This window comes from Dromiciops gliroides, chromosome 1, assembly GCF_019393635.1.
Source record: "Dromiciops gliroides isolate mDroGli1 chromosome 1, mDroGli1.pri, whole genome shotgun sequence".
NCBI lineage: Eukaryota > Metazoa > Chordata > Mammalia > Microbiotheria > Microbiotheriidae > Dromiciops > Dromiciops gliroides.
This window is the reverse complement of record NC_057861.1, coordinates 180900529-180925953: the sequence shown is the minus strand read 5'-3', so window position 1 is coordinate 180925953 and position 25425 is coordinate 180900529. Positions and strand designations below refer to the sequence as shown.

Genomic DNA, 25425 nt, shown 5'->3' with positions numbered 1-25425 from the left:
GGGACCCATAAAATAAGCATGCAAAAAGTTAAACAATTATTTAAGGAAGAATTTATCACAAATTCAAAAAACATTATAATTATAAAACATTTTATATATATGGTTTAAATCAGCAATTGAATGGCATATGTGCTATGGTTGTTAAGAAGAGAGATCACTGTAAGCTGAGAATACCTCATAGAGGAATAGATAGTTGAGTTAGGTTTGGGGAGATAGGTAAAATTTGAACAGTCAGAGACAAGATTGTGTAGCTGGTAGTATATGATTGTTCCATACTAGATGTAGTGCTGGCACCTTTAACCCAGCATGTTGAAAATTAAATCCACCATCTCTACACCCCATATTATCCCCACTAAACTTGCCTCTCTTCCCAACTTCCTTACTTCTATTGAAAGTATCGCTTTAGGGGGCAGCTAGGTGGCGCAGTGGATAAAGCACCGGCCCTGGATTCAGGAGTACCTGAGTTCAAATCTGGCCTCAGACACTTAACACTTACTAGCTGTGTGACCTTGGGCAAGTCACTTAACCCCCATTGCCCCACAAAACAAAACAAAAAAAAGAAAGTATCGCTTTCCTTCAAATGATCTAAACTTGAAGTTACCTTTGACCAATTCTTCCTTACCACACTCATTAGCTAAATTCCTATCACATTTACCTTAAATTTCTCATATTTTTCTCCTCTTTCCCATTTTTACTGCCATCACCCTAGTTTAGCTCCTCATTACCTTTCACTTGGAGAATTGTAATCACCTCTGTACTGTTCTCCCCATTTCCATCCTCCCTACATTTGTCCTTCACAGAGCTGCCAAAATAATCAATGCACAAGTGTGACAATGTGACTCTCTTACTCAGAACTTTCAGCAGTTCTCTGCTGCCTTATCAAATACAAAGTCCTTAGACTGGCATTTAGACTCTCTGCAGTCTACCTCTGACTTACCTCTCTGGTCTTATTTCACCCTACTTCCCTTCAGATACCATCTTCCAGCTAAACTGGACTCTTGGTTCCCTGATCCTATTCTCTTCTGCCTCCTATGTACATTTGCATAAGTATATAAATATATGCTTTACCCTACTGAAATCCTTCTCTCCTTTTAAAAGCACTTTAATCTTACAAAACACAGAGAAAGAAATGGATTGTTTTTATTTAATTCTCACCAAAGAATCCATAAAGTAGAAGAAGCAGGAACCTTGCTAGAGAGGGATAATCATATCATCGTAGAGTCTGTGAGAGCCAAGAGGAAGTGATGTTAATGGTTATGTGTACATACACACACATACACATATAAACACTCTTACATACATACATGCAACCCAGGGGAAATTCTCCTATAATTTTAAAGATGTAATAGTCCTGGTGCCATGGCCAAGAACTCTGAAAGGGAAACCAACTCAAGAGGCATGGAAATCTCTCAGTAGTGAAATTCTGACAATACAATTCTAATGGAATCTGTTTGGGGGGGGTGAAGTAAAAATATGTGAACTTGTTGATGTGGCTCCACTCTGATGAACTCTAATTTTTTTTTTAAAATGTAAGGGGCAGCTAGGTGGCACAGTGGATAGAGCACCAGCCCTGAAGCCAGGAAGACCCAAGTTCAAACTGGACTCAGACACTTACCAGCTATGTGACCCTGGGCATGTCACTTAACCCTGATTATCAAGAGAGTAAGAGTGAAAGAGACAGAGACAGAGAGACAGAGGGGTGGAGGAGTACAAAAAAATGGAAGGTGGAGAACATAATCAGGGATGAATGTGAAAGTGAGACGGACTTTGTAATTATAGTGATGAACGATTACTGTCCAAAATAAGCTAATGCTTCAAAAAACAGTAAGTTCAAAACAAGGGCTTTTTAAAAGTGTATTCAAAGCAAGAAAAGAATGAGATTTCCAAAAGTTTTGGTTTGAATTTTGGCTCTCCCAATCATAATTGATGGTAAGAAATTTAATCTCTGTGAACCTAATCTTCAGAGAGGCAGCATGGCACAATAGACAGAGACCTGACTTTGGAACCAGAAAGACCTTCATTCAGGTCCCATCTTTAAAAAAAAAAAAAAGAAGAAGAAGAAAGGTAATGGGGGTTAAGTGACTTGCCCAGGGTCATACATCTCGTAAGTTTCAAGTCTCTGATGCCAAATTTGAACTCAGGTCCTCCTGAATCTAGGGCTGGTGCTTTATCCACTGTGCCACTTAGCTGTCCCCTCAATTCCCATCTTTGACACATATTCCTGTGACACTGGACAAATTACTCAACCTCTCATTACTCTAGGAAACTCTAAGATTATAAAGTGCAGAAAACATGCCACCTTATACTAGTCGACTACTCATCTGGGAATTCCCTATACCAATGAAGTCACAGGTTCGGTCCCTAAACAAGTCCTACAAAACTACTAAACAAAAGGCTGTGTGACCCTGGGCAAGTCACTTAACACCAATTGCCTCACCAAAAAAAAAAAATACTTAACTGAAAACTACTAAAACAATAAATGGGAGTCGCAAGACACTGATTTCAGCTGAGTATAAGAACAAACAATAAAACAATCAGATCCATCCAAAAATGCAGGGGATGATTTCATGAACCTATATCCTGTATTGCTCGATACATTCAGGTAGTCTGGATGACCACCTGTCCCAAATCCCATAGAGGACAGTCCTGCACAAAGACATTTGGACTTGATGACAATTATGTTCTTTTTCAAAGTTAAGGTCCTAAATGAGGAGACCAGAAGTAATGTATGAGCAGAAATTGTAAGACATGTTCACCTGACGGTGAAGAGTTGGCTAGAATTAAAAAGAGAAGGGTTAAGTGGCACCTCAGAGGTCACCTAGCCCCTCATTCCCCAACAGGAGTGCTTGAATATTCAAACAAGTGATCATCTAGCACCTGTTTAAAGACCCTTGATGATCTGGGAAGATATTACACTTTGGGATGATTCTAATAATTATGATGCTTGGTTTTTTCATAATGAGCTTAAAGCATGGATACTCTCTCTGTGACTTCCACCTGTTGTTCCTATTACTAACTTCTGGAGCCAAGCAAAATAAAATTAATCCCTCTTCCACAGGAAAGCCTTTCAAATACATAAAGTGTTATCACGTCCCTGCCAAGTCCCCTCTTTATGGGTTCATGTAGGAAAGTAGTAGGAAATAAGGCAAAAAAGTTTGGTTGAATCTAGTTTGTGAAGGCCTTTGAATGCTAGGCTAAGAAATATATACAATATTTTGTGGGCAGTAGAGAACTGTTTCAGATTGTTGAGGGCAGGAACAAAACAATCAAAGCACAGTTTTGGTGAGGAAGCATCAGAGCAGGAAGAAATGAAAGGCAGGAAAACTAATCCAAAGTTTTTTGGAGCAGGCCTCTATAGGATATTCTGAGCCCTTGAATTTGGGTGGTGGCAGTGGAAATGGAAAGTGACAGTTGTGAGACATTGATTGAATTTGGGTCAGAGGAAGGAGTTGAATATGAATCAAGTACTACAGGGTAACTACTAGTACCTGTAGGAAAAATGGGGGGGGGGGCGGGGCGGCTAAGTGGCACAGTGGATAGAGCATCAGCCCTGGAGTCAGAAGGACCTGAGTTCAAATCTGTTCTCAAATACTTGACACTAACTGTGTGACCCTGGGCAAGTCACTTAACCCCAATCAATTTGCAAGAAGGAAGGAAGGGGGAGTTAGGGAAGGAGGGAGGGAGAGAAAAGAAAGAAAATAAAAATAAAAATAGGGAAGCCAGTGTCAATAATGTACAGTATATTGTAGGTCATACATCAGCTTTAAGAGATGCCTTCTTGTAAGATTTGTGAAACAATGAAAAGGGAGGGAAGCTCTTGATTTTCTGTTCCCCACAGAACTCTTAGAAAGGAGGCAGGCTCTGAAGTTTGTGAGAGGAGAGAATGGTCAAGAAATTGAGAGATTAACTAATGTGGAAATTTATTTTGATTTGGGGACCCTACCTTTGGGCTGAGATTAGAAAGCCTTAGGTCCTCTGGGTCTCTTCTGTGTGGGAGGTGCTGGTGCCCCTCCCTCTCCACTTCATCTGAGCCAAAAACCCTGTGGGCTGTATGATACGCCAGGTCAGACAGCTGGGGGGAAAAAGCCCCCAGATCCCTCTGACCTGAGCGGATCTATCCCAAAGAACCTGGGCTTGTCCAGTCTGGGCTCTGGCATAGCCTGTGCTGAGGCACGTGATGCTCAAGTGTCCCTCCAGCCCCAGCCCCAGCCCCAGCCCTGGATGGTGGATTAACTTGGTCTGTGGGGGCGCAAAAAGCCCCAAGATTTGAGAGGAGAAAAGGAAAATATATATAGACCTGGGAATTAGACTCAGAGGGGCCAGTGGACAAGATTAGAAGAATGGAGGAGAGGGGTGGCAAAGGAGGTGAAGGACAAGACTGACGGAGCAGACAGACAGAACAGGAGGCACTGGAGAGCACAGAAGCGGTCAGCATAGGGTACAGGTTGGAGAAAGTGAAGATTAAGAGAACAGTAAGGAGAGGAAAGTTAGAAGCAGGGGGATAGACAAAGTGAAAGGGGCTTTGAGTTAGAATAAAGGACCTGAGTAGTGAAAGTGGAACATACCCTAAGGCAAGAGGCAGCAATGGCCCTTATTGTATTAAAAAAGTTCCAGGCCCAGCAGGTGAAAAGAGACGTCCAGAAGGCAGTCAGGTTGTACATATTGTTTCCCTCTATTTTTATGTTTAAATAGTATCTCATAAATAAACTCTGCTTTGATTATTTAGTTAAGAGGCTTCTTAATCTTTTGCTTATCAATTTTGGGAGTGGAGCAGTGTGGTGGAACTTTATAAATGGCCCACATTAAATTAATAGCAGTTGGATAGACAATAATCCCAGATTAGTCCTCCAGTCAGATTAGTCCCCCCAAATTAGCCCCAGTCATTTAAAATATTTCCACATTTGAATGGCGACCACGAAGGGACTTACAACCCAATTATAATTTTTCATATAATAATGTTTCATATAGCGCACAATTATAAATTTTTCCAGATTAATTAGCTAGTACTGAATTTTTTTTTACACTAACAAGCCCACCTAATAATGCCAGACAAAATCTATAATGAAATCCAGCTGTAAACTGTTTCTAGGTTTCATGTCAGAAATCTTTGAGTCACATGGTTGCTTCTAAGCAAGGTTTTTCTTGAAGGAAAAAAAAAAAAGAAACCAGCATTTACCAAAGAGAAAAATTAGTTTATTATTTATGATGGCAGTGTTCAAGATGATACTTTCTTTTGTTTGTTTGTTTTTTTGTTTTGTGGAGCAATAAGGGTTAAGTGACTTGCCCAGGGTCACACAGCTAGTAAGTGTCAAGTGTCTGAGGCTGGATTTGAACTCAGTTCCTCCTGAATCCAGGGGCTGGTGTTTTATCCAAAGATGATACTTGCTTAATGAAAAAAAAATAAAAGATGTCCATTTTCAAATAATCTTTAACTATTCAGATGAGAGTTGTGTGGGAAGCCTTTCTGCTTCTCTCCCTTTTATCTCCCTTCAAACATATACCGCTTAATCCTAGACAGCATTTGTCTTCTGAAGTTCAATCCTTGTTGATTATTCCATCATACCAAAGGACTATGGGACGTGGAATAATTTATATTGTGGTCTTCATTTAATTCACAACTTGAATTTATTCTTAAGTTGTAGAGAATTCGTTCTCTCCTATTTTTTAATGGTACCAGTTTTAAGAGTAGTTGTCGATTTTTTTCAAGTTTTTAATCTTCTCTTTCCTGTAACACAGAGATGAGCTTTTCCGGCAGAGCCTAGCAAAATTACGAGAGCAGCTGGTAAAAGCCAACACCCTGGTGAGAGAAGCAAACTTCTTAGCTGAGGAAATGAACAAGCTTACTGATTACCAAGTGACTCTTCAGATCCCTGCTGCAAATCTCAGTGCCAACAGAAAGGTAAGAGGAACCATTTTATAAGAAAAATAAGAGTGAAATGAGGATGGGAAAGTGTATTAAAGTACAAAAATTGTTATCCCTAAATACCCATTAAAGGGGGACATTGAGCCCAGAGTATTGAGCTATACTTACTTCACATCCACATCTGCTAAGATTTTCAGCAATGCACCTTATTTAGTTTTTAAATTATATTCTTGGGTCTTTAATCACCTAAATGGAAATCCCTATATTTCAAAGCTGCATTGTTGAAAATAATTATAGTTTTCTCTTACATAAGTTTCATTTTCTTGAATTTAGGTATTTATGCTATGTATTAAAAAATAGGAGTTCTGTAATGAAGGAAGACTAGTGGTGACTAAGTGTTCAAAACCTCTCATTCTCAGTGGCCTTACAGCTGTGTTAGAAGCATCTAATCCTTTTAAATTAAAAATTTAATGAGCATCTCCTCATTTGTTGTCCCCTCCCTCTTTAAACAGGGCAATTGACTAAATAACTTCTGTAGATTTAGGTCTGATTTGGACTTTTTGGAGAGACTTGGAACTTCCCTGTCCTTGGATTTGAGAGAGACTTTTGCTACTCACAGGGAAATTGTTAAAGAGAACCCATACACTCTCATCGTATAGCTGACATCTAGCCTACATGCTGGAAAGAAAGATGCTGGGGTGGGGGTTTTCTTACACTGGGTAGTAATATCACTTAAGGAATTCATCTTTGTGTGTGTATGTGGGTAACACAGAGAGGTGCCATAGTGAGTGAACCAGCAATTCAAGTGAGAAGAAAAGGCAAAAGCACCCAAGTGTGGAACATTGAGAAGCTGGAGAATAAACTGATTGACATGAGAGACCTCTATCAAGAATGGAAAGAGAAGGTTCCTGAGGTAAGCAAACAAAGCCATACGGTGGCACTTTGTAGCATTTCAATCATAGAATTAAAATTATAAGACTATCTGGAAAAAAAAACCCCAAACATGTGTTTGTATGCATATGTGTGTATATGTGTATATGTATACATATAGAGAGATATGTATGTAGATATCCACATATATGGAAGCCCATGGAAGCCCTTATACTGCACACACATGCTTGCTTTTGTAGATACTCTGAAAAGTGAACATTCAGCAAAGAGAATATCAGATAAAAGCAACTTTAGGAAGAATACTAGGTTAAATCAGTGGTATCCCTAAAAATATGAGCTATAATTTACTAATAATTATTAGAAGTCATAATAGCTGGGGTAGCTAGGTGGCGCAGTGGATAGAGCACTGGCCCTGGATTCAGGAGGACCTGAGTTCAAATCCAGCCTCAGACACTTGACACTTACTACCTGTGTGACCCTGGGCAAATCACTTAGCCCTCGTTGCCCTGCCCAAAAAAAAAAAAAAAAATTACTAGAAGTCATAATAGCTGAGATTTAAATGGCACTGTAAGCTTTGCAAAATACTTTACCTATCTTATCCCATTGCAACTTAACAGGTAATACAAGTATTATTATGCTCATTTTTTCGATAAGGAAACTGAAGTTCAAAGAGATTAATGGCATGCCCCCATGATCACACAGTTAATCAGTGTTAGAGACAGGACTTAAAACAGTGTTTTCTTTTTTCATGTCCAAGCCTTTATCCCTTCCATTGAGCACCTAAATTCATTTTCTATTGACAAGCCTCAATTTTCTTTCCCCACCCCAAAAAGGAAAACAAAGCCTTGTAACAAATCTGCGTTGTCAAGCAAAATAAATTTTCACATTAGCCATGTCACAAAACTGCATCTCAGTCTACACCCTGAGGCCATTATTTCATGTGGCAGGAGGTGCATAGCTTGGAATTCATCACCTCTGGAATTTTAGTTGGTCATTGTATTGTTCAGAGTTGAGTTAACCATTTGTTTTTACTTGCTTGACTGTATTTCTACCACATTTTTGGAGTCAAATGCAGTAAAACAAAAGCAATTTAGTTTTTTGGAGTTTTTTTTTAGTGAGGCAATTGGGGTTAAGTGACTTGCCCAGGGTCACACAGCTAGTGTCAAGTGTCTGAGGCAGGATTTGAACTCAGGTGCTCCTGACTCCAGGGCCGGTGCTCTATCCACTGCGCCACCTAGCTGCCCCGATTTAGTTTTTTCTTATTGTTTTATAAGTCCTAGAAAAGATCCATTCTGGGGTCAGATACCATGGAATTCATTAACAAGATTTCAGTGCCAGGGGCAGCTAGGTGGCATAGTGGATAAAAGCACTGGCCCTGGATTCAGGAGGACCCGAGTTCAAATCCTGCCTCAGACACTTGACACTAGCTGTGTGACCCTAGGCAAGTCACTTAACCCCAATTGCCCCACAAAAAAAAAAAAAGAAAAAGAAATTTCAGTGCCTATAACACTCTTCCAACTACTGAGAGTGTACTGGTGGCTTACCAGATAGGAAATTAAGTTTGGTCCTGTAGTACTAGAAGTAAAAGGTGAGGTACAAGTTAGCATCTGATGAATAGCATAATTCCTGGCACATAGTAAAAGTTTATTGAGCAGTATGTGGAAACAGCTAGTCAGTAGTGCAAAAGCACTGGTTTTAAAGTCAAAACTATATGGTTCTAAGTCTCATATCTGCTGTGTGACCTTCGGCAAGTCACCTATCCTCTCTGGGCCTCAGTTTTCCAATCTCTAAAGTGAGGGGTTAAGCACTAAGTGATCTCTAAACTCTCTCTAAATCCTATGAGTCTACAGGTAATCATAGAGGGGAGGGGTTAGGAAGGGGAAGCAGAAACAGAGAATTAAAAGGAAAGAAGATTAGGGAATAATTAAAGAGTGCAGGGGAATGCTGGGATCCAGACGGAGATTCCAGCTCTGCCTAACTGTGAGCTGGGGCAGTTTTCCTCCTCTTTTAAATGAATGGTTTGGATTAAATGACCTCTCAGGTCTTTCCATAAACCTATGATGTTAGTATGGTTTTGTCTGTCTTTGTCTTCATCATTTTCAGAAATGAGGAAGTAAATCACATATGATTATTCTGCTTTAATTATTGCTTTGACTCAGCCTTTTTTATTATTACCCTAGAAAAACTCCTTTAATAAATATTTTTAATAAGAATAGTAATATTGCTTTAAAGTTAACAAAACACTTTACAAAAATGATCTCATTTGATTCTCACAATAACTCTGAGTGGTAGGTGCTGTTGTTAACTTCATTTTACATATGAGGAAACTGAGACAGAGAGAGGTTAAGTGACTTGGCCAATCACACAACTAGTATCTGAGGCTAGATTTTCCTGACTCCTGGTTCAGTGCTCTATATAATAAGCCAAATAATGCTTATTTACATTTATTTTCTTTCTCCCCAAAGGTAAAAAGACTCTACGGTAAACGAGGGGACCCCTTTTACGAAGCACAAGAAAACCATAACCTAATCGGCGTAGCTAATGTCTTCCTGGAGTGCCTTTTCTATGATGTGAAGCTTCAGTATGCAGTTCCCATTATCAGCCAGCAGGGGGAGGTAAAGGCAAAGAAATGTTGGTTATCTACTTGCTTGTGATTTGAGTTTTAACTGCCTTAGCAATGTGTGGTTTTTAAACGTTTTTTCATCATACGTATCATTCTTGAAATAAAACCAAAAACTTGAATAAATAGCTTAGACCATGAAGTCATGATTTCTGGGCCATGACTTTTTTTTTCCTCAGTTATCTGAGAAAAATTCTCTGTTATCCCAGTTATTTTAGTTTTCCTTTTTTTTTTCTTTTCCATTTCCAGGATTAAGATATTTCTTTAAAATTGTTTAGGGAGTTATATTTTATTTCCCTGACCTTAAAGTTTGTTTTTTGGTTTTTGGTTTTTTTTTATCTGAGCAGGGAGTCCTTTATAACTTGACTGACCTTTGTGAATTCTTTCAGAATATCTCTTTTCAAACCCTTATCTTTATCTCAAAGTTTTGATTGCCTTTTCTCCTTCCCACTGTATCTTCAAGCCCCAAAACCCAAAAGATGCCTCAGCTTGAGACACAGTAGACATACTGGGGAAAGATCACCAAGCTTTGAACTTCTGAGTATTTAGATAAGCCAGTTTAAATCTCTCCACTGTTAACCTTTCATGGTTGTTGGTTTTGCTTTTTTACTAATACAGCTCAATTATTTAGCCAATTTAGTTACAGATTTCAACCATTCCCATACTGTGCTGAAATTCAAATGGCTTTTATTTTATTTTATACGTTTCATTAGTTCCATTCTTTTCATCATTAGAGTAACAGAACCAAATTTCAGCATTCAAAGTGTTATCCTTTGACTCCCCAGAAATACTACTGTACCTTGGTACCCTATCACTTGACCAAAGTGGAAGCGGCTGGCAGATTACAATATACTGTAGCAGGTACACAGTGGTTCTATGCTTACCCATTCCTCCCTGGACATCTCACAGACAATGGGGACCATTAATTGCTTTTACTCCACAGTGTCAAAAGTAGACTCCTGTAATGAATGGAAACAATGCCTTATGATTCCCCATATGCTTTTTCTGTTTTCTTTTCTTTTCTTTTTGCTGGGCAATGAGGGTTAAGTGACTTGCCCAGGGTCACAAAGCTAGTAAGTGTCAAGTGTCTGAGGCTGGATTTGAACTTAGGTCCTCCTGAATCCAAGGCCAGTGCTTTATCCACTGTGCCACCTAGCTGCTCCCCTTCTGTTTTCTTTTTAACAAATTTGTGTTACCATTTCCCCCATGTTCTACCTATCAGGGTTGCTGGAAGAATCACCTGAGATAATATATGATAAAGCTCTTCGCAGATCTTAAGGCACTATGTAAATACTAACTACTATTATTAGCCATTATTCTTTATTGTCAAATACTATTCATTAAGCCAACCTGTATCCATGATACCCATCCTGAATGTGGTACCTGGACACTGTACAAAGCAGCTAAAACAGATGTAGTCCTTGCCCTTGAGGAGTAAAGTCCTGAGCCACCCATGGTTTATTACATGGTTGTAGCAGTGTTGACAGTTCTGGTTGTACCCTTCACAGCCTTCAGCCACTTAAAGTCTTTTTGCCCCAGGTTGCAGGACGCCTACATGTTGAAGTGATGCGTGTCACAGGAGTGGTTCCAGAGCGTGTGATCGAAGGTGATGACTCCTCAGAGAACTCTAGTGAGAGTGGGAGCCTTGAAGTCATGGACAGCAGTGGCGATATCATCCACCGGGTCAAAAAGCTGACCTGCCGGGTGAGCGGAGTGGTGGGGAGGGTGGTTGTAGGTGGGTGATCTCTTTTGTAAATGGAATATTTGCTAATCGAGCAAGGGATAGTTTTCACTTGAGACAGTTAAAGTTACATGATTTGATAATGGATGCAAAATCTAAATGTGTAGCTCTTTCTAAGATGGTTTGCTTTACCTAAAAAATGCAATGTAATTTATAAGGTTCCATGAGTTTTTTCCTAGCAAAGCTTGCAGCCATACCAAAAACTAGGTATAGTGGTCAGGAGACTTTTTTCTGTGTGTACGATATTTTTAAAAATATGTGTTTCCGATTGAGAATTATGGCATAGATATTATCTAGGTAATAAGTGAAAACGTGCTATGTAACATCAGAGAGAAAAATGGCTGATTGGTTTTGTCAGCCAATCAACTTGCTAAGTACTTACTTTGTTCCAGATGTTGCATTGAGCAGTCTGTATCACTCTGGTACACTGCCATTCATGGTGGAAGCTATTCTAAGTTCTGGAGACCAGAGAGAACTGTCTTTTGACAGTTCCAGTGTTGAAGGAGCTCACAGTTGAATGGGAGACACAATATACAATTATGTACAAAGAAGTTATTGTGTCATTTAAAATATTGTGGGACTAGTCCGTTGCTGTTTAAATCATGGGGACCTAGGCTGGGGTTTTCTAAAAATATTGCTACTTATAAATTAAAGGCTATTGTACCACTTTGTCAGTACGTATTTATTATTAAGATCACATATTACTAAAGTATTGACCATGCGTCTGACTGACTTCCCCACTAGTTACATACCCAGTATGAAGAGTCTCAGAAAAAGAGAGGAGAGGGGGAGTGGCTAGTTCAAGAGCATCTCTGGCGCAAGAGAGAGCACTGAGCGCATTGAACACAAGCCTAACGACCCCCAGCACTGTATTGTCTCTAAGAGAGAGCACATGGCCCCAGGCAGAGTTCAGAGACTCTACATTATCTAAAGAGGAGAGCGCCCACAAACCGGACAGCCTTCCTCCCCCAGCATGCCACCCAGAATGGCATTCACCTTGTGATCTCAGTCTCTTTTCCTCTTACTATAGCAGTGACTCTTACACACCGATCAAAGCTAATTGGCTAGCATCATTCAATTCCATTGGTTGACATGACCCGAGGGTGGTCCAAATTAAAATGAGCTTTACTTATGACCTAATAGGGAAGTGTGCAAAAAGACCATCTCTAAAGGGCAAGGCAGATGAAGTCCAAGTGTGGCTAATCTCACCTTACTAAAGTTTCCAGAGTGGGGTCCCTGGGTCCCCCCAAAACTCATTATTAATAATTATTTTCTCGGCCAAGCTGCCCATGGTCACAGAACTGAATGAAGAGTTGAGCCCAGGGTCGTCTTCTCATCTCCAAGTCTCCTCCTTCTATCCCTTATGCCATGATATTTCACTGCTGTCAATTTTTATTTTAATAATATTGTGGTTAGGTCATTTAATAAAAAAGAATCTGCTAAAAATAAAAAAAATTATTATTTTCTCACATTATGTACTGAGTAATTTAAAGGTAATGAACAGAGGGAAGGGCATTAGCACTGGGGTCAGAAAAGGTGTCTTGCCAAAGGTGGGACTTGAGCAGAGACTGGAAGGAATCCAAGGAAGTTAGGAGGCAGAGATGAAGAGGGCAAGACTTCTGGACATCAAAATACATTTCACGATTTACATTTACATTGAAGGCTATGGAAAGAAGAAATATTTTTCAGGTAAATGCTGTCTTTATTGAAGTTGCATTACATTTTTTTTAAATTTCCTCAGGTAAAAATTAAAGAAGCAACTGGGATACCCCTTAATCTCTCAAATTTTGTCTTCTGTCAATACACGTTCTGGGACCAGTGTGGGTCAACAGTGGCAGCTCCAGTGGTTGATCCAGATGTGCCCTCCCCACAATCCAAGGAACCTCAGTTTACAGTCACTTTTTCTCACTGTGAGGTATCGGTTTCATTTAGTTCAACAAACATTTATTAAATGATTACTACAGAGAGAATACTCTGCTAGGCAATAGGGGAGATAGACCAATTAACAATAATAATAATAATAATAGCCCAAATTCATTTAGCACCTTAAGTTTTGTCATGTGCTTTACATACTTTATTTCACTTGATACAACCTTGCGAAATAGGTTCAGATAACATTATTCCCATTTTATAGATGAGAATACTAGCTGAAGCTTGTGGAGGGGTTACGTGCATTTCCCAAGGTCAAACGGCTATTAATTAATCTTAGCTGGAATTCAAACACAGGTGCTTCTGCCTCTACATCATCATGTCTTTGATAAACTAAGACAGTTCCTACATTCGTGGAGCATATGTTTTAGCTGGTAAATAGGACACATACCTCATTACCTCTAATAAAAATACATAATTATATAAATGAGAGATGAACAAGTGTTATGAGAGTTTCTTGAGGAAGGGAAAGATATTTATGAGAGAGTTGGTGAAGGCTTCCTGGAGGAAGTAAAATTTGAATTGAGCTACAAAACATGAGTGGGCAGAGGTTAGGAAACGACATGCCAAACATTGGAAAGAGTGTGAACAAAAGCATGGAGGCAGGAATGTCAGAGCCATGAATGGGTGGTCTATGACTAAGTCAATTTAGAATACGTGGAAGAGAGTAGTTGGAGATAAGGCTAAAAAAGTAACCTGGTCTTGTATTATCAGTGATCTTGAATGCTAAGCTAAGAAATTTGAAATGTATGTAGTAGGTAATAGGGTGGCCATTGAAAGGTTATAAGCAGAGGACTCAAGGGTGGACAGGAATTGTTTTTTATTGTTGTTGGTGGTGGTGGTTTGTTTTGGGTTTTTTGCAGGGCAGTGAGGGTTAAGTGACTTGCCCAGAGTCACACGGTAAGTATCAAGTGTCTGAGGCTGGATTTGAACTCAGGTCCTCCTGAGTCCAGGGCTGGTACTTTATCCACTGCTCCACCTAGCTGCCCCTGGTGGACAGGAATTGTAAAGGAGATGGGTAGACTTGTTAAGAGGCCATTGCTAGCTGTGTGGCCCTGGGCAAGTCACTTAACCCTCATTGCCCAGCAAAAACAAAAACAAAAAAAGAGGCTATTGCAAGTATTGTAATGATAATCAACTGTGGAAAAACTTAGCACTTCTGATTTCCAACAGTTCCAAAGGACTCATGATGAAAAATGCTATACACCTTCAGAGTGAGAACTGATGGATTCTGAGTGCAGATTGAAGCATATTTTTTCTCCTTTATTTTTGTTGTCCCTTCCCCCCACAACATGACTAATGTGGAAATGTGTTTTGCATGATTTCATATGTATAATGGATATCATATTTCTTGCCTTCTCAATGGGTAGGGGAGGGGAGAAAGAGAAATTGGAAGTGAAAATAATTTTTTTAATTAAAAAAATACTTTCCAAAAAAGGCTATTGCAATAGTTGTAGCATGAGGTAATGAGGGACTGTAGTAGTAATGGAAAAAGAGAGAAAGCAACAGATGCAAGAGATGTTTCAGTGGCAGAATCTTGTGGGCTTTGTAGCTTATTATCACCTGTGCCAAACATTCATACATTTAAAGACTGTTAGCCTTTCCAGGCTTCTTCAAGCCATAAAGCCCATTTCTTTACCTTTTTTTGAGTAAAAGTGATGTCACCTGCTACTAACCAGTTAAGGGACAAAAGTCAAGTCATTTACTTTTTCTAGGCATCACCTTCCTCTTTTCTAAAATAGGGAAATTGGCGGGGGTGGGGGGCAGCCAGGTGGTGAAGTGGATAAAGCACCAGCCCTGGATTCAGGAGGACCTGAGTTCAAGTCTGGCCTCAGACACTTGACACTTACTAGCTGTATGACCCTAGGCAAGTCACTTAACCCTCATTGCCCCACCAAAATAAAATAAAATAAGGAAATTGGATTAAATTATTTCAATGATCCCTTCCAGTCCTAACCTTTTCTCCAGGCTCCAGGCCTGAACCTGCAGTTGTCTATAGAACATCTCTATTCATTGACACTTTAAATCCAACATGTCCAAAATTTAACTCCTCTTTCCACATGAATCTGCTCAACTTCTGAGTCCCGTTACTGCCGCTGTCACCTTCATTCACCTAATACCTTAGGTTCAAAAACATGGTGTTCTCTTTGATTTCACTCTATCATATCAAATTATTACAAAGTCCAGAAAATTTTGCCCTGTATCTACTGTGTATCAGACCAGAGGAAATAGGCTATAATTTCAGTAAGAAATAAAAAGCATGGGAGGCAATAAGAGATTCAGGTATACTTTCTAATACTGTATTTAGAACTTAAAACTTTTTAACCTATGAATTTTTATAAACAAAATAAAACATGAATAATTGAATATAGCCAGTAGCCATCATCAATTAAAATTGGTAATGCCTATTAATCAGTGAACATTGGACTGCAAGATACCTCAAAGGTACGGCAAACCTAGGACAGAAAGTACCTAAGCAAGAAAGTAATTTATATTCTTCTTTTAAATATCTTTTGCAAAAGGAATTCTGTAGCTTCCTCTTTTAACTGGTTTTTTTCCTCATGAAGTCCTTCCTAATACCTAAACTATATCTTTCCTCTTGAAATTTAAAGATTTAAATTTTACCTTAGTCTTTTGTATGTCCATATATCTCTAGTTCTCTTATGTGTCTTGACTGGGAGCCAAGAGACCTGGGTGCCCTTCCCAGGCTTTACCACAGATTTGCTGTGTAACCACACTTAGATCACACACTAGACTTCACCATTACCCACAAGTGTTTCCCTTCCTTCATTTGAAACCCATCTGACCATAATTTCCTGTCATTTCAAATCTTCCTATGCATCACCCCTTCTAAGCCTATCTCCATTTTCTCTATTCCTTAATACTTTCTCAGTCCATTACCTGTGCTCTGATTTCAATTTCCTGCCTTTTTAGTAGTTAGCCATTTTAACTCTGTACTGCCCTATGCTTTTGAATCCATTCCAAACTTGTCCTGTAGCTGTTCTTCTCTTGCCAAACTCAGTCCCATTGACTAGTGGCTGAAAATGCCTGGAGGAAGTCTTACAAGCTTGCTGACTAGGTATGTTATGCATTCATGGTATCCAATCTTGACTGAAACCTTATCACATCAAGGCAGTTTTTTTCCCCCTAATTGATTCCCAATTTCATTCCTCATAGGAGCAATGCCAAATTTTCTCTTGCCTCCTCAAGCCTCCCATAACCACCCCATCCCCTGTCCCTCTCATCTGAGGACACTGGCTGGCTCTTTACTAAGAAAATTGAGGCTATTCACTGTGAGTTCTCCCCTATTCCATTCTTCTCAAAACTCCTTGATATGATTTCTCACACTCTCTGCCTTTCTACCAGTCTCACAAAGAAAGAACCCTTCTCCTTGACAGTGAAGGAAACCTTGTCTCCATAGCTAGTAGTAGTAGTAGGCTTCTGCCAGTCAAGGACAACCATGGATCAGCGCCTGGAAGAGCCACAGGCCACAGTGTGGCCATGCAGTCCAATACGGGAGCTGCAGCTCCTGCCGCAACTATCATCCTATATTTCTTGTGCCTTTCTCATCCAGACTCCTTGACAAAGCTATCTCCACTTACCCTCTTCTCCCTCACCTTTCAACCCTTTGTAATCTGGCTTCAAATCAAATCACTCAACAAAACTGCTGCCTCTAAAATCTCTTAATTTCTAAATCTGGTGATTCTTTCTCCATCCTAATCCTTCTCAACCTCTGTGCTACATTTGACACTGTTGACCAGTCTCCTACTGTATACTGTCTTCTGATTTTCTTTCTGTCTGTCTGATCACTTCTCACTCTAAAGTTGTGTTCCCTATAGTTCTATCCAAGGCCTTCTTTTCTTTTCTTTTCTCTTCTCTCTGTCTTCTCTCCTCTCTCCTCTCTCCTCTCCCTCTCCCTCTCTCTCTCCCCCCCCCCATCTTCCATGGGTTTACCTTTCCTCTCTATTCAAATGTTTCCCACATCTATATATCTAGCCCTAGTCTCTGTCCTGAGCTTCAGTCTCATGTCACCAATTGTCTATTCAACATTTCAGGATGTCCTGGGTACATCTTAAAATCAGTATGTCCAAAACTGAATTCATTACCTCACCACCAATGTCCTCTACTCTTTTAAACTTACCCATTTATGTTGAAGGCACCACTATCCTTCTATATCTCAGTTATGCATTAGCTTAACTTTCTTGCTGTTTCTACTTTCACAATATTTTTGCTACTCAGAGATAATTGATTCTTCTGTTTTATCAAAATACTTTTGAGGAGGGAAATAACAAGGTGAAGTTTGTATTTGTTTAGAACATAAATGGTAGATTTAATGTTGGCAGTGTTGCAGTGGAGCCAAGATGGCAGAGGAAAGACATTAAAACGCACAGAGTTCCTGACACAGTTACTCCCAAAACAGCAATAAAACAACCCCTGGAGCAGCAAAACCCACAAAAAGACAGGCTGAGATTATTTTTCCAGCCAGAGACAGATTAGAGGGGGCCATTCTGGGCTGTGAATAGAGTCCAGCCCCATGATCACACCAACACAGACCTCAGGCATGCAGTGCCAGAGGAACTTACCCCTGAGCCTCTGAATCAGCTGCAGCACCAGCATCGTCTGGAACTAAGCTTATGGTTGGGTTAGAGGACTGAACGGCTGGCCGTGGGGGAATATACAGGGGTTTCTGTGGGACCTCAGGTGAATTCCACTATCCCACCCCAGAGGGGAACCAGGATGAAATCTTGAGCAGCAGGAGGCCCAGGTAGGGGAGGGGCACAGGCTCGTCAAAGCTAAGAACCACCACAGCACACAAAGTTCTGCTGGCTGGTTAATTAGTAAGTTGGCTTGAGGTTATCTTCTGACCAGAGAACAGGCAAGTTGAGAGAAAAACCTGCCTTCCCTCAAACTGAAACACCTGGGACCTTCTGAAGCTCGGGACAGTGTAGCTTGGAAGTAGGGCCCCACTGTTAGAGGGAGTTAAAAGTCAAGTAAAAAATGGCAAGATGAGCAAGCAAAGAAAGTTGAGAATTACAGAAAGTTTCTTTAGTGACAAGGAAGATGGAGGTACACCTTCAGAAGAGGATAACAATCTCAGGGCCCCTACATCAAAGTCTTCCAAGAAAAATATGAATTGGTTCCAGGCCATGGAAGCACTTAAAAGGGACTTTGAAGAGAAAGTAGGAGAGATGATAGAAGGAAGATTTAGAGAGGTGGAAGAAAGACTGGAAAGATAAATGAGAGCAATGCAGGAGAGTCATGAGAAAAAAGTCAACAGCTTGAAAAACCAAATGGGAAAGAAGATACAAAAGCTCTCTGAAGAAAATTACTGCCTAAGAATTAGGATTGAACAAATGGAAGCTAGTGAATTTATGAGAAACCAAGACACAGTAAAGCAAATCTAATCTATCAATGTTGTTCTCCTAATCAGTAAATACCTGTGGCTCCCTATTGCCTCTAGGATAGAAAATTAATTTTTGTTTAGATTTTAGAGCTCTTTACAACCCTGCTCTGAAATTTCTATTTCTAGCTTACCGGACATTACTCTCCTTCCCCTCCCATACTCTATGATGCAGTCTCAGCATTCACTCTCTTTCTTATCTCTGCACCTTTGCTCTCTGGCCATGTTCAACTCCTAGAATTCTCAGGCACCATCTTTTGCATGAAGCCTTTGCTGAACTCTCAAAAGCTATTGCTTTCCTTCTCAAACTAGCTTATATTTGAAATTTGTTAATTATATTTATAATGTATACATGTTCATATGTTCTTGTCTTCACCATTAGAATTTATGCTCCTTGTGAATACTATGTGTAGCCTTTTTTTTTTTAACACGTATACCCAGCACCTATCATGGTACTTAATACACAGTAGGTCCTAAGTAAATACCTGTTGATTCATTAATTGGGTATGCCAAGTTCTCTAACTTTTTGGCATCTTAGTTTCCTTATTGGCAAATGGGAAAGGATTGGGGTAGATTATCATTCCGTTTAATTTCCCATCTTCCCCCCCCCCTGCCGTTTACTTTAAAAACAACATTTATGTCTTTTGTTTTTAAGTCACCTTCCTAGGCTCATAGATTTAGCATTGGAAGGGATCTTAGAGGTTACTGAGTCCAACCCTTCTCTTTATACCTGACCCAGAGAAATTAACTCACTTGACTAGTGTTACAGAAGCAATGTGTGGCAGAGCTGAGATTTGAACCTGAGTCCTTCCACTCTGAATCCTATGTGCTTTCACTGTGCCATCCTGTTTACTTTTTAAATTTTTTCATATATAGCCCTCCCATATCCATTAAGCCATCTCTTGTGAGAAAGAATACAAAAACAAAAGGAGATGGGAAGCATTTCAGCAAAACCAACCAATACATCAGCTGAGCCTGATAGCACTCATGTACCCAACTTATAAAACAGGAGGGATGATTTCAAGATAAGAGCCAAAATCTTTATGCGACTAAGATTATTTAAAAGTGTCATAGAAATTATTTTTCATTCTTCTGCCCTGTTGATCCCTTCTCTCCGTGTTCTAGGACTATGTAGTAAATGTCACAGAAGAATTCTTGGAGTTTATTTCAGATGGAGCTCTTGCAATTGAAGTGTGGGGTCATAGATGTACTGGAAATGGAAGGTCCATCTGGGAAGTTGATTCTCTTCATGCTAAAACAAGAACACTCCAGGACAGGTTTGTGATTGGTGATTAAGCCTAGGCTTGGGACGAGACTGATAGTTTCATAGGGGCGGCTTATTGTATTGGTGAGCATAGCATTTCTCCAGTGCTCATGAGTGCTACAGGCATCATTGGCTGATATGTTGTCCTTGTAGATGGAATGAAGTCACTCGAAGAATAGAAATGTGGATTTCCATACTCGAACTTAATGAGATGGGGGAATATGCTGCAGTGGAACTCCATCAGGCAAAAGATGTGAATACCGGGGGTGTCTTTCAGCTGAGACAGGTATTGTATCTGGACTTTCTCCCCATCCACTGCATTCTTCCATGTATTGCCTTGACTTTCTCGACAGTTTCAAACACCTGCATTTCTCCCTCTCTCTTTCTTTCCTTCCCTCTCTCTTTCTTTCCTTCCCTTTCTTTCCCCTTCCCTCATTCCTGCATTCCTTCTCCTCCCTTTTCTCCTCACTACCACCCCCATTTCTTATTTTATGCAGGGTCATTCCCGTAGAGTTCAGGTAACCGTGAAGCCTGTTCAGCATTCTGGTACATTGCCACTTATGGTGGAAGCCATTCTGTCTGTCTCTATTGGCTGTGTAACTGCAAGATCTACCAAACTCCAAAGAGGACTGGATAGCTACCAGGTAAGGAAGCAGGGTTTGAAGTGAGATTTTTAAAGGGGACTGGTTAGTTGAGAGTAAAAGGCAATGGTTAGAGAATTGTATTGAAGATTTATTTGGGAATGAAATGAACCTTCATAACAGTTTGATTACTCAAAATTTAGGTTTGTTTATAGTTGCCATTTCTAACTTTTATTTAGATCTTTGCTAGAAACTGTAATATTATGGTTATATAATGTAGAATATATCTCTTACTGTGTGTGGTTCTTTTTAAAATGACTCATGTTGTATATTAAACTTCACTACCCTACTGTAGTGTCTATCCATCCATCTCCGAAGACTTTTTCACTTTTTGGCCTAACTTGCCAGCTGTATGTGGCCATAGCAAAAGAACCAAGAGATGAACTCAAGGTATTTTCTGTTTAGTAAGTCTGAGGGTGATTCAGCATTTCAAAACAATGAAAAAAACCTTCAGAAGCAAAAATAATGGGTTTTTTCTTAGTACTTTATTTTTGTTTTGGTTTGGTTTTTTGTGGGGCAATGAGGGTTAAGTGATGTACCCAGGGTCACACAGCTAGTAAGTGTCAAGCGTCTGAGGCCAGATTTGAACTCAGGTCTTCCTGAATCCAGGACCAGTGCTTTATCCACTGTGCCACCTATCTGCCCCCTTTAGTACTTTAATCATTCCATAAGAAGAAGGCTTGTTTTTCAGTCGTTTCAGTCATGTCTGATTCTTCCTAACCCCATCTTGGAGTTTTCTTGGCGGTGATACTGGAATGGTTTGCCATGTCCTTCTCCCGCTCATTTTACAGATGAGGAAACTGGGGCAAATAGGGTTAAATGACTTGTCCAGGGTCACACACCTAGTAAGCATCTGAGGCCAGATTTGAACTCAGAAACTTAAGTCTTCCTCAAGCCTCGTGCTCTATCTACTGCACCACCTAACTGCCCAAGAATAAGGTAGAATATTAACAAATAATCCCTGACAGGCCTGGAAGAGGCAATACTTTTTTTTTTTTTTTTTGCAGGGCAGTGAGGGTTAAGTGCCTTGCCCAGGGTCACACAGCTAGTTAAGTGTCAGCTATCTGAGGCCGGATTTGAACTCAGGTACTCCTGAATCCAGGGCCAGGGCTTTATCCACTATGCCACCTAGCTGCCCCAGAGGCGATATATTTCATGAAATACCTATTTTACCACTTGAGAATTATTCCAATATAATTGAAGTATTAAATTCTCTGGTTTGGATTCATGTACATCTCAACCCAAGGAACCATGGATAGAAGAAAAACATTTTTTCTTTTCTCTCCTCTAGTTCCTCCAAGAAAATTGGACTTAAGCCCAGCCACTTCTATTTGTTTTCTGACTCAGACAACCTCAAACTTGCATAGCAGACAAATCTAAGTATGTTGACAAATCTGGCTCTGAGTTAAAGCTTCCTGAATGGTGAATAGTGTTAAGAAAACTATGCCCCTATCAGCCCATGCTTCCCTACCCTCCAACTGAACTTTCGCTCAGGTTTGCAAGGCCTGGTGGATGTAATAATAGAGTAGCTAAAAGCACTGGAAGATGTCCCCTCCCCCTCCCCTCTGAAAGCATAAAAAAGTTCTCCATTCATTCACCCTTGGGTTTACAACAGCTCACTCTCTGCCTGTGAAATTAAGAATGAGGTTCAGAGCTTTGTCATTCTAATTCTGCCACTAAATTGCTGGTTATCATTTAACCTTAGACAAACAAGTGAACCACTAAGTCTCAGGTGCATGACCTATAAGTACAACCAACTAACTTAGGGGCAGCTAGGTGGTGCAGTGGATTAAGCACTGGTCCTGGATTCAAGAGGACCTGAGTTCAAATCCAGCCTCAGACACTTGACACTAGCTGTGTGACCCTGGGCAAGTCACTTAACCCTCAGTGCCCCACACACACAAAAAAATAATGCTACAACCAACTAACTTAAATTTCTATTTTAGGGATGCCAGGAAAATTTCCTATGTGTTTTGTTTTTGTTTGTTTGGTTTTTTTCAAATGAATCTTTACATTTTTGTCAGAGCTGGGTTTCATCAAAATAAAAAGAAGACAGTTGCTGAGCCAGACTGCCACGTGTGACCTAGTTATTTTGACTCATTTTTTTGGTAAAAGTATAGTACCGGGGCAGCTAGATGGCGCAGTGGATAGAGCACCGGCCCCGGAGTCAGGAGTACATGAGTTCAAATCCGGCCTCAGACATTTACTAGCTGTGTGACCCTGGGCAAGTCACTTAACCCCAATTGCCTCACTTAAAAAAAAAAAGTATAGTACCTACTGAAAAAGAAAAATAGATATTAGTTGGTATTCTCTCCCTTTTTTTCTTTTGCTGAAAGGTCTTTCACTTGTACCTTTTGAAAGAGAGAAAGAGAGAGAGAGAGAGAAGAAAAGAAAAGAAAAAAGGAAAGAAAAGAAAAAGACAAGACACGTAGTATGGCACAGTGGAAAGAGTTCTGGCTTTATAATCAGAAGACCTGAATTCAGATTCTGCCTTTTGGCACTTACTACCTGTGTGATCTTAGGCTAGGTACTTAACCTCTCTAGGCCACAGTCTCCTTATTTATAAAATGAGACGGTTGGACTAGATGGTCTATGAAGTACATAAAGTCCCTTTCAGTTTTAAATCTGGGATCCTATTAAGCACCAATCCATAACATGACTGTTTTACATTTCTAGCTAATGGTAGCTTTCAGTGATTCTAATGTGGTATGGAATATTCATTTAAGAGGGACCAGTGCACTCAGAATTGTAATTGCATCTATTAAAGCAAGATTCATCTCACTCATAATCCAGAGACTCTTATGTAATAGAAATTTAATAAATATTTATTCAATAGATGAATAAACTAAGTTGAAATAATGGTGTTTTTTAAAATGCCTAATTGAAAGTAGACTGTTCTTACATAAGAGCAATGTTTAAGTTTCTCTAAAAGTAAAGAAACAGGACAAAACACTGGTATATAAATGGAAGTGGTAGCAATATGTCTAAATAGCCTTACATTTAATTATAAAGCTTGGCCACCTCTAACTCATCATAGATGGTGGAGAATAGAAGTTAGAGAATTATGTGTATTAATGACCCAGACTTGGGGTCCACTATGGGGATGATTAGGTTTTCCTCAAATGTTCTTAAATGTATACAGGGGACAGTCCTAAAGAACCATTCTTCATCTCCTGGGGAGAGGGAGGGCTGAAACCTGGCTATGTATGAAGTCATTTATACCACTAATTCAAGCATTCTAGGCTGATAATATGTACATTTCTTTAAATAATGAAAATTGGCAATCAAATATCTCAGATGTATTCAAAAATTTCATAATTTCATTTTGTGTCATGGACCTAGCTCTGAACTTAGGCAGGCCATTGATATATGCAGCTTAAGCTAAAAAAAAAAAAATCTGAATGTTAAAGCAAATGTGAAACTTTTATAGATGTGTTTTGTTTTCTGCTCCCAATTTGTAAACACTGTCTGGTATAGCACTATAGTAATTGTGTTATTTATTCTAACAAAGCCAAAAACCTTTCAGTTAAACAGGTGATTCTTACAATGGTGCCTAGTCACTGAATTATTCTGTTGAAATATTGTATCAAGTATTTGGGACATGTGTTGTTTTCTCATCAACATCAGTGCTGATTAACATGGGAAACAGATAACTCCATCAACCTACCATGATGCTGTGCTTTTATTTGAATAATGTACCTGTCCTTTGCATTTGCAAAATGCTTTCTACATTTCACTATCGGTCAATAAGTTTGTATTGAAGTTCTTGCTGAATCAGTCTCCTAAGCCCTAGCACGCAGGGATTTATTCCTTCCCATGGCCAGGAGAGTTTAATGCCTCATTCTTTTATCACTTTAAATTCCATTAATAATTGTATAAAAATAATAAAATTCGCCGAATGTTCTGTTTCATCCCTGTGATGACATATGTAGCTCTGTAAGAATGCACACATAAGGTGAAGACTTCCCCATCACGAGTGCTGCTTGAGAAAAATGCGTGTCCTTTGTGTTTATTTTCTCCTACCAGAGAGATGATGAGGATGGTGATGATATGGATAGTTATCAGGTATTGCTGCTGCTGTCAATCCTGTGGCATGGGGCACAGCTAATGCTAACTGCCGAAATTGAAAAATAGAGGGTAGGGAGGAGGAGGAACATCAAAACAAGGAAGGGCAACTCTTCCGTGGTGGCGAATGTGTTTTTAATCAAGAAATATGATGGTATTGGGGAGATCTCTATCTTTTCGTAAATTATAACCTGACAGCATTTTTTATATTTCAATAATTAGCTCATAAAGATGTCCTAAATAAAAGAATGACCTAGCTATTCAACATGGGGGACCTTAATAAAGATACAGTAAGGACTAAGTTCTAATTTTAAGCTATTTTTATGTCTTCTGACACTTAATCAAATTGTTTTCAGAGAGAAAGCATGACATATAAGAGATAATATGATATAGTGGAAAACATTTTTCATTTGGAATCAGAGGACCTGGATTTAAGTCACTCCCTACATACCAGTAGACAATTCACCTAATTTCTCTCTGGGAACTGCTTTCCTCCTTTGTTAGATGAGGGCTTGAACTAGATGATCTCTGAAGTGCAATCCAAAGTTCTAGTTCTAAACCAATGTTCCATGGTGGAAAGAAGACTGGATTTTTAAGTCAGAGGTCTTGAGCTAGAACTCCATCTCTCCCACTTGGTAGCTAAGTGGCCTTGAACATTTACTAGATATCACTTTGGGCTTCAGTTTTCTGAAGCATAAAATGAGGGAGTTTGACTGGATGGTCTCTAGAGTCCCTCCCAGGTATATAAACTCTTAAATATTTTTAGGTAGGAAGACCAAAGCTTGTTTGTGGAGGGTTGAGCTTTTTGTTTATTTGTTTGGGGGGGGTGTTACCATTTTAATTACCCTTTACATTTAGAAATAGACTAAAATTCCAAAGGCATAAAATAGAAAAGGGGAGATAGGGAGTACATTTCTGCAGAAAAAAATTTTGTGAAATTTTATTCTGCTTATGATCTGTTGATTGGCTCGAAGTTATGTGTAGGATGATGATAGTGGTCAGGGAGGCGA

At 39.6% G+C, this 25425-nt stretch overlaps 1 protein-coding gene across 6 annotated transcripts in view; it reads left to right on the top strand.

Moving 5' to 3' along the window:
* The window catches only part of KIF13A (kinesin family member 13A), a 340629-nt gene that overhangs the window by 280214 nt on the left and 34990 nt on the right, over positions 1-25425 (top strand). For 4 of the 6 annotated variants that reach the window (XM_043967499.1, XM_043967488.1, XM_043967482.1 and 1 more), the window contains 9 exons: positions 5737-5899; positions 6636-6776; positions 9220-9369; positions 10914-11078; positions 12857-13030; positions 19571-19722; positions 19863-19995; positions 20207-20353; positions 24377-24415. In XM_043967499.1, coding sequence (XP_043823434.1) covers positions 5737-5899; positions 6636-6776; positions 9220-9369; positions 10914-11078; positions 12857-13030; positions 19571-19722; positions 19863-19995; positions 20207-20353; positions 24377-24415 — 1264 coding nt within the window. The remainder of the gene's footprint in view (positions 1-5736; positions 5900-6635; positions 6777-9219; positions 9370-10913; positions 11079-12856; positions 13031-19570; positions 19723-19862; positions 19996-20206; positions 20354-24376; positions 24416-25425) is intronic. The other 2 variants (XM_043967504.1, XM_043967494.1) reach the window with 1 other exon arrangement.